This window comes from Musca vetustissima, unplaced genomic scaffold, assembly GCF_032173495.1.
Source record: "Musca vetustissima isolate MV318-11 ecotype Yass unplaced genomic scaffold, APGP_CSIRO_Mvet_v1 utg974506, whole genome shotgun sequence".
In the NCBI taxonomy this organism is placed as follows: domain Eukaryota; kingdom Metazoa; phylum Arthropoda; class Insecta; order Diptera; family Muscidae; genus Musca; species Musca vetustissima.
Window position 1 is genome coordinate 4,073 of NW_026873376.1, and position 10,375 is coordinate 14,447.

A 10,375-nucleotide genomic window follows, 5' to 3' on the forward strand; every position below is an offset into this window, starting at 1 on the left:
CGTCCGATTTTATGTAATTAGTGTACCAAAGTCCCTATAAATCTTTCGATTTGCACGATATTTGGCATGTCTTACTGAATTGAACCTGGAGTGATGCCTGCCAAGTTTCGTAAAAATCGGTCCAGATTTAGATATAGCTCCCATACATATTTTCGTCCGATTTAATGTAAATGATGCACGAAAGTCCCTATATATCTTTCGATTTGCACGAAATTTGGCATGCCATACTGAATTAAACCTGGAGTGATGCCTGACAAGTTTCGTGAAAATCGGTCCAGAATTAGATATAGCTCCCATATATATTTTCGTCCGATTTAATGTAAATTGTGCACCAAATACCCTATATATCTTTCGATTTGCACGAAATTTGGCACAACGTAATGAATTAGGTCTAGAATGATGTGTGTTAAGTTTCCTGAAAATCGGTTCAGATTTAGATATATCTCATATATATTTTCGTGCGATTTAATGTAAATGGTGTACAAAGTCCCTTAATATCTTTCGGTTTCCACGAATTTTGGCACAGCGTAATGAATTAGGTCTAGAATGATGTGTTACATTTCCTGAAATCAATGAAATCGGTTTAAATTTAGATATAGCTTCTATATCTGACCAAATGAAAAATTTAGTATATGTTGCAGAATGACATATTTATGGATCCAATTTCATTTTACTGGTCCTTTGAAAATGCGGCGTCTATTGGGATTCATCTGTTGAATATACCCATAGTGATGAAGGGTACCATAAAGTCGGCCCCGTCCGACTTTACTGCTGGCCTTACTGATTTTTTCTTCGATTTGCACGAAATTTGGCATAGCGTACTGAATTGAGTCTAAACTGATGTGTGGTAAGTTTTTGAAATTGGTTTAGATTTCTATATAGATCCCACATGTACATATACATTCCGCCGATTTTACATTGATGGTGCGCCATATGTTTGTCCGATTAACACGAAATTTTGCACAACGTATCAAATTGAGACTTAAATGACGTTATTGCATTTTGTTGAAATTGAAATTGCAGCCATAACATCCATATTTATTTCGAATGGGTGTCTGATTGAAATTAAATTTTTAACAGTGTGGCGTATCGAATATCGTGTATCAATTTTTCTATAAATCGTTTTCCATAAATTTGACCCACGGTACGCAGACGACTCTAAATCTGCCCGAATGAAATTAAATTTATCGTAGGTTGCAGAAAGATATGAGTATTTTCCTTCGAAGGAACATACTGTTGTCTTCACCAAAGTGGTGAAGGTGAAGTCGGCCCAGTCCGAATTTACTACTTTCCTTACTGGTTTTATGTTATATTACTGGAGTGTATTTAAAAATATATTTTTATACGGTCATTTAAAAGGCGAGGACGTGTTAAAATTATTTTTATAAAGCGGTAATTTCCTTTAAAAAAGTGCCTTCTTTTCTAACTTACCCAACATACGAATTACGGCCTTCCGCGATTGTTCATGTCTCGGGGCCTTGTGCATGGATCCTTGTTGGACACCTGAAATTATTATAGAATTGAAAAATATATGTTTAAATTATTACACTTATTCCAATATAAAAAATATTTCCCCCATTAATTCCCATAATTCTTGCCCACCCGGCATCAACTTACCTAATTTCTTTTCCGTTCTGGCCCGTATTGCAGCACCCATACGACCATAGAAATAGAAGATCATTACCATGGGTATGAGAAAGAAGAACAGGAATGATGCCTCAAAAATATACCATTCTTCGGGTGGGAACATGGCACACATTGCCGAGTCACAAATTGTTTCGTTGTCTATAAGAAGAACAAAAATGCTTAGCTCAGTTAAACAGGCTCCCAAAATAAATGGATTTTAGAATGTCCTTTACCTGGAGGATAGCTGAGATATTGAATTTCACTTAGCCACCCAAATGGTATGGCAGCAATGAAGCTTAGCAACCAGAGGGCTCCGATTATTCGTAAGGCTCTCTTAAAGCCGGTCATGGCATACGAGCTCAATGGATGGCAAATGGCTAAATAGCGTTCGACGGAGAATGCCACAATGGTAAAGACGGAAACATAACTGCAACTGTTTTGGGGTGAGATGGGTAAGAGAGGTGTGGGGTGAGTATGAGCAAAAAATACAAACAAATATTTGAAAGCCAAACATTGTTGAGAAAACAAAAATAAAAACGAAAAATGAAAACAACAACGATTTATTGTTCAACTTACGCTTCTGATATATAGGCCCGCACTTTGCAAAATGTTAGACCAAATAAAAACGGATACTGATGCCAATATAAAAATACTTCCGTAGGCAGTCCTGCAAAAGAAAAAGGAACAGATGTAAGGCAAAGAAATTCTTCAAAAATGTGTGAGATTGTTTGTGTGTGTGTTATTTGCAAACAATAAAAAATTGTTGTAGAACATTTTTTTTATATTTGCCAAACAATTTCCTCTCCCGCCCTTCATAATAAATCATTAAATCGTGTTTGCATAAATTATTTATGTTGCCTCATGGTTTGATTGAATTTTTTAATACCGTAATTTATGACTTTTAAGCATTAAATAAATAAATTTGCAAAATTTATCAAATTGAATTTGTTTTGGAGGTGGACGGGGACCGAGGAATGTCAGAACTGACTGGGGCGTGCATGGAGGCCTTTCAACGTGGAATACGGGAAGTGAATTTGAATACAAATAGATGGTAGTAAATTACCGGGACATTTTAGAGAAAAAATCTAATTCTATATAGGATATTTTTACACATTTTGGATTTAAAAATTGGTCGTGTATTTTGTAAAAATATTTTCTTAAAACCATACAACTTGGCTGGGTTTTTTATACCCTTCACCACACTGTGGTACAGGGTATTATGTCTTTGGGCATATGTTTTTAATAGGCAAAAGGAAAGGAGATAAACACATGGTTCCTTTTGAGAATATGCATAGAATCAGTTTTTAAGTCGATTTATGCATGTCCGTCGGTCCGTCTGTCTGTCTGCCTGTCCATGTTCAATTATAAACAAAGTACAGTTCGCATTTTTGATTCGAACTGGATGAATTTTGGCACAGCTCATTTGTTTGGCCCAAGGACGAACACTATTGAAATTGGGAAAAATCGGATCAGATTTAGATATAGCTCCCATATATATTTTCGTCCGATTTAAGGTAAATGGTGTACAGTGTTGCCAATTTAGCACTTTTAGTGCTAGATTAAACACTTTTTAAACTCGTTTAGCACCAAAAAAATTGATCTAGCACCTAACATATTTTTTAGCATTTTTTTATTTTTTCCGGAATTTCTTAAAACTTTTAAAATTTCATCCCTAAAAAGTGTCAGTAAATCTGAACAAGTAAAAAAACCCGACCGGTCAAACATTTTATACCCTGCACATTGTGGTGTGCATCAACATTTTCTTAAAAAATTGTCGGGTACTTCATATGGTGGCTGTGGTATTGTCTGTTTTAAAATTGCAGCCACTTCGATGGAAAAAAAAAGTTTGTAAAACCTCAAAAGTGTACAAATAGGACTAAATTTTATATGTGACGTATGTCCAAACATAACCTACCTAGGAAATTGTCTGCATAAATAGCTCCTAGCCTAAACTAACCTAGAGAATGCTGCTAAAACCTTCAAAATACCGAAAATTTGACGGTACTTTTATGTGCAAACCTTGACCAAGTTTGATAATTATCTGCACATATGCCAGCCTCCAAAACCCCACTTTGGTGGGAAAATGCAGTCATAACCTTCAAAATTTAAGGTAGCTTCCGGCATTAATCCATTAAAATCAAAAGTATCAAATAATAGTCTATTCGGACATTCCCAAAATGACAAAAAAATTGGGATTCCGCACTTTGGGAGCTACACCGTGCAAAACACAATAATAAAAATTCGTGGTAGAGCTATTCTCTGTCCAATGAGAATTCAAAGCCACTTCGGTCGCCAAAACACCGAATAATGGAGGTACCGCTCTATGGGAATTATTCGAAAACATTTTTGATAATTTTTAGTGGGGAGATTGGTTCAAAAACTTACCCAAAAATATCACATATTGGGGTTAATTTTGTATGGGGACAAAAAAGATAAAAAGGACAAATAAGTCCCATTTCCAATACCAAAAAATCTAGGACGAGTAGCAATGTGTAATATATTGGGAGCTGCATCGTTATTTAATCAAACAGACGGACATGACTGAATCGACATAGAATTTATATATTCTGATAATGTAAATGGTGTACCAAAGTCCCTACATATCTTTCGATTTGGACGAAATTTGGCATAGCGTACTGAAATAAGTGTAGAATGATGTTTGTAAAGCTTCGTGAAAATCAGTTCAGATTTAGATATAGCTTCCATATATTTTCGCACAATTTAATTTTTTTTAATTTTAAATTTTGAGCGAAATTTGATATGGCGTACGGAATTGACTCTAGAATGATGTGTGTAAAGTTTGCTGAAAATTGTCCGATTTTAAGACCCAAAGTTAGGCCGATTGCCACACAATTTTTCACAACGTACTATAGTTTGTGTAACATAACATGTGTCAAGTTGTGCTGAAATCAGTTCGGATTTAGATATAGCTCCCATATATATATATATATATATTTTCTTTCGATTTTAAATAAATGGTGCTCCAAAGACTCAATGTTACGCCGATTGACACAAAATTTTGCACAAGGTACTTAAGGTAGTATAGCGAAACGTGTGTCAATTTTGTTGGAATCCGTCCAGAATTAGATATAGCTCCCATATAGCTTCGTCCGATTTTAACTAGGACCCAAGGATCCGAAATATGTCCATTTCGAACAAAACGTGCATAAATTTGTCTAACCTAACCTCTGAAAATTTTCCTAACCTGTGACAAGTGAAATCCGTTCATATTTGAATATAGCCTATATATATATTTTCATCCGATTTTATGCAAATGTTGAACATAACTCTTTATTTTTTTCAGAATAGAATGACGTAATTGCATGTAGAAGTACATATGTAGCCCATATATATTTCCGACGACTTCGTGTTAATTGGGCTCCATATATTTTTAACGAGTGCCCGATTGATTTTGTTTTACATAATTTTGTCCCATAAACGAATGACTTGTTTATGTTAAGTCGATTCACATTTGGATAAAGGTCACATAAGCCCTTTTGTTAGGGTGCATCTTTTTAACCCTACGGTCAATAACCAAAAAGTATACGTAGATCATGAGTGATTAAAAAAATGGACTATCGTCAGGTTTTTGTTTTAAATTAGTCTATAGGGATCTGATATAGATGTAGGAACTCAAAATTATATATACATTAAAATAATATATATTTAAATCCATGCTTAAATGATAATCTATCTAAAACAATCATAGTAAATTCGTTATAGCTTTCGAATGGGATAAACTTTTTTAGTTATTTCTTTATTGTGATCTTATTAAGGTGTTCCTCAACCCCTCTGCAAATTTTTGTCGCCCTAGACAACATAGGTCCATCAGGGCGACTCGTGTAAGTCAGAAACTACCCTGGTTTTCCGTATAGACTAATTTAAAACAAAAAACCTCACGATAGTCCAATTTTTTTATGAGTTACAGATCTATCTTTGGATGGGTACAAATGTACCACGGTTATTGATCTACGTAGGTAATAACTTAAAAAATTGTAAAAATTATATATATGGAAAATATTTCTAATTTTTTTCTTCGATTATGTATGAAAATACCTCAAGAATGATTCCTCAAAATTTGATCCAAATATCTCCATTATTAAAAATTTTACAGCATTTTTATTCAAAAAAAGCTAAAAATGTACCCGGTTATTGGCCATAGGGTTAATATACCCATAGTGGTGAAGGGTATGATATAGTCGGTCCCGTCCGACTTTACTCTTTTCCTTACTGGTTTTTAAATTGTTTTTCATATAATTTGTTGGGTTAGCTTTTAATTAAAATCTCTCTCTAACAGCAATATGAGAGGGATCGAATTTATAGTTTTCATGAAAGTTTTGATAAATTTGATATTAAGGATTATGTTAAAAATGAATGTGAACAAATGTCCTTTTTTAGTTTTATGAAGTCACTTTTAGTGCGCTCATATAACTTTAGGAGGTGTTTAAAACCATTATTTTAAAAAATATTTTACGATTTATTTATTTATTTTTTTTTTTTTTGCTACTGTCGACTCTGTCATATGTTTGAAATATTACACTTGTTTTTCAACTTTTCATACACTAGGGGTTACACGGAAAAATCATTATGAATATGTGTGTATGTATATTCAACATATCCGCTACTATATGTTGAATATGTTTAAGTTTGCAATAAAAATTCGCATACATTAAAGTAAGGAAATGTATTAAAAAATATCGCTTAACGCTTGTATTGGCTGTAAATTGTTGTAACCAAATCCGCACCCGTAATCGATTTTTTTTAAAAATCCACTACTTGAAAAAATATTTTTTTAGAAATTAAAGCCTATATTTGGTCCTTGAAAAAATATTAAATAAAAACAATCAGTAAATAGCCTTTGAAACACATTTAAAAAAGCATCTCTTATAGCTAGAGCTGAAAAAAATGAAAAACACACTCCCTTGTTTGTGGGATAAAATTACATATTCCCTTTTTTATTGAGTGCCGCCATACGTACACATCTACATATGTATGTACATATATTTTCCTGCAGCATTTGGTTTTTATTGTTTTGCCAATGTCAGGATATGATACATTGTTTTTCTTTGGAATTTCACTTAGACATAAATTCCGACACATCGGGCTCCACAAAACAAGGCATACGAGGGATACATGAATATGAATATGTTCATTGATGGCCACCACCCCTCCACCAAACAAATTCATTTCGTTCGGTTCATAAATTCTACACATCACTGTTGGTTTATAAAGTAAACGATGAAGGGGAAAAGGCGTGGATTTTTATACCCTTCACCAGACTGTGGTACAAAGTATTATGTCTCTGCACATACATATGTTTGTAACAGGCAAAAGGACACATGGTTCGTTTTGAAAATAATCATAGAATCATTTTCTGAGTCGATTTATGCATGTCCGTCAGTCTGTCCATGTTAAATTATGAACAAATTACATGTCGCATTTATGATCAGAATTGGATAAAATTTGTCATAGCTCTTCTATTTGGCCCAAGGACGAACCGTATTGAAATTGGGATGAATTGGTTCAGATTTAGATATAGCTCCCATATATATTTTAGTCCGATTTAAGGTACACCTAAGTCTGTTTTTTTAGATTGGTTCCAGAAGAAGCCGTGTAAAAAAAACCGTGTTAAAAAAGACATTGATCTTATACATAAAGGGAATTCCCCTAAATTAGTGCTATTCAACATTTGCTTTGACCAGTAAAAATTGTTTGTACGCGCTAAAGGGGAATTCACTTATATCTTTAAGATAGTGTTCGCAAACTATCGATACTATCGATGGTTTCAGACTTTTTTCTTTAATAAATACTTTTTTGTGATATGAACATACTTCGCAAAAATTAAATTTGACAAAAAAAAATTAAGTACATAAAATTTCAAATCGTGCTAAATGAAATAAAAGCGTCTAAAAAAATTAAAAATATTCAATTTTCAAACCGTGTTATATCAAAACCGTGTACAAAAAGACCGTGTAAAAACAGACTTAGGTGTAAATGGTGTACGAAAGACCCTATATATCTTCCGATTTGCACGAAATTTGGCATAGCGTACTGAATTGAGTCTAGAATGATGTGTGTAAAATTTCTTGAAAATCGGTTCAAATTTAGATATAGCTCCCATATATATTTTCGACCGATTTAATGTCAATAGTTCACCAAAGTCCCTATATATCTTTCAATTTCCACGAAATTTGGCATAGCGTACTGAATTGAGTCTAGAATGATGTGTTCTAAGTTTCGTGAAAATCGGTTCAGATTTAGATATCGCTCCCATATATATTTTCGTCCGATTTAATGTAAATGGTGTACGAGAGTCCCTATTTATCTTCCGATTAACACAAAATTTGGCATAGCGTACTGAATTGAGTCTAGAAAGATGTGTGTAATGTTTCCTGAAAATTGTCCGATTTTAAGACCCAAAGTTAGGCCACACAATTATGCATAACATACAAAAGTTTGTATAACATGCGTCAAGTTTTGCTGAAATCAGTTCGGATTTAGATATAGCTCCCATATATATATATATATATATATATTTTCTTCCGATTTTAAATAACTTGTGCACCAAAGGCTCAATGTTAGGCCGATTGACACAAAATTTTGCATAACGTACTTCAGATAGTATAGCCAAACATGTGTCAATTTTGTGGGAATCCGTCCAGATTTAGATATAGCTCCCATATAGTATCGTCCGGTTTTAAGTAGGACACAAGGACCCAAAATATGTCCATTAGGAACAAAACGAGCTGAAATTAATCTAACCTATGACAATTTTCATTGAAATCGGTTCATATTTGGATATAGCTTCAGTATATATATTTTCATCCGATTTTATGTAAATGGTGCACCAAACTCTTCATGTTTTTTTCAGAATGGAATGACGTAATCGCGTGTAAAAGTACAGATATAACCCATATATATTTCCGACCAACATCGTGTTAATTGTGCCCCAAATATTCAACGGGTGCCCGATTGATATTTGCTTTATATCTATTTACATAATTTTGCCCCATTGTAACAAAGGAATGACAGGTTTATGGATTGATCTAAGTCGATTCACATTTCGATAAAGGTCAAATATTTTAGTTCATCCAATTTCATGTTAATGGCCCTTCTGTTAGGATGCATATTTTAAATATACCCATTGTGGTGAAGGGTATCACATTCCTTACTGTTTTAATTATTTTTTTTTTTGCATTTTTATACCCTACCCAACCATGTTGTCAGGTAATTAGGTATAGCTTTGTGCAGCTACAAGAGTTTGTAACGCCGCGAAATATCGGTCCTAGACCTACATTTAAGTATGCCGATCGTCATATCTGGACTAGCTGAGTCGATCTTGACATGTTTGTCCGTTCGTCTGTTCATTATAATTATTAAACACGATACAGGCCACAGTTATGGACCAATTTTCCCGAAATTTTGCATGTAGGATGGGTTCTGGCCAATGAAGACCCCTATTGTTTTTGGTAAAGATCGGTTAATATTTAGGGGATGAAATGGACAAAAAACTTTATTTTCGTCGTATGTTCTCGTATGTGGGAGTTAAACTTAAATATTTACAGGTGCTTACGTATTCATATAGTATTTAGTAACCCATTACCACACTAGAGGGCGGAAATATAGTTCTGGTCGCTTTGAAAATTTCCATGAGGATCCAGATCAAGGACAACGTCTATAATTTTCGGTAATGATCAGATAATAATATTGGTATGAATTCGACCGAAAATTTTTTTGTGTTTTTTCGAGTCGATCTATAGGTCACAATTGAAAGCCGAACATCACAACACAAGCCACGTTGAAGGGTAACTGAACAAGTAATTAGAAGGACTGTACTGAATATTAGTGATATTTGTTGACCTCTAGTCGGTCCACAGGGTGCAACTATAACGAAATATTGCCCAGACTCGGAATAAAAATTCGTAGGAAGTTAAAGTTCCGTGGTAGTTGTGTAGGGTATCTTATGGTCGGTCCCGTCCGATTATACTGCCCGCTCGCTGGTTTTAAAATATTGTTTAGCATCTACCCGGGGCGTGGATTTTTTAAAAATATTTTTTTTTAGCATCTACCTTAGGCGTGGATTTTTCCAATCACCAACCACATGTGCATTTCAAAGCGCTTTAAGTTTCAATTTTATTTTTTATATTCTCTCGAATTGAATAGTTTTGAAGGAAATTGATTTAAAAAATCCATGAGGGTAGGAAAAGTCAAAGGAAATTGCGGCATTACTAACTACCAAAGTGACTGAGTTCGCAGTTGGCATTCAATAAATAAACTTTTATGCGAACGAGCTATTTTCTAGAAAAGTTATTCAATGCGATTGGGTGTGTGTGTATGTGTGCACAAATAGAGGAAGAAAAAACTTTTCAATAAAATTTATTGAAAGTATATTAAAATAATATTTAAATGAAGTGATGGAATGTGAGGTTATGAACCAAACTTTAAAAATATTTGTTTTTTTATGAAGTAATTAAATGATGAGTTCTATTTTTAGAGTAATTGAAAACCAAAAACCCTACAACAGTTTTTGATGAAATGGGATTTTTTATAGTATCTCATTTAAATTATTATCAGTAATCTAAATAATATTAATAAAGATAAATCTTATCTGTTATCAACAACATTCAAATCAACAGCAAATTATTTAGATAAGATAACCGATTTAGTTTGCAAGGTTATGTGGAAAAATTCTCGACTTACCAAATATGAGAAAAATGAGATCCGAGACCGCCAAACTGAAGAGATAATA

General features: G+C 33.6%; 1 protein-coding gene across 1 annotated transcript; it reads right to left on the minus strand.

The window, feature by feature from the left end:
- Nucleotides 1-1,431: 1,431 nt before the first annotated feature.
- Nucleotides 1,432-10,369, minus strand: LOC133324901 (neuropeptides capa receptor-like; the record flags this gene model as incomplete). Its single annotated transcript, XM_061533728.1, has 5 exons — nucleotides 1,432-1,503; nucleotides 1,618-1,785; nucleotides 1,860-2,059; nucleotides 2,203-2,293; nucleotides 10,327-10,369. Coding segments are annotated over 5 exons (574 nt in total), but the record flags the coding sequence as incomplete, so codon positions are not given.
- Nucleotides 10,370-10,375: the final 6 nt, after the last annotated feature.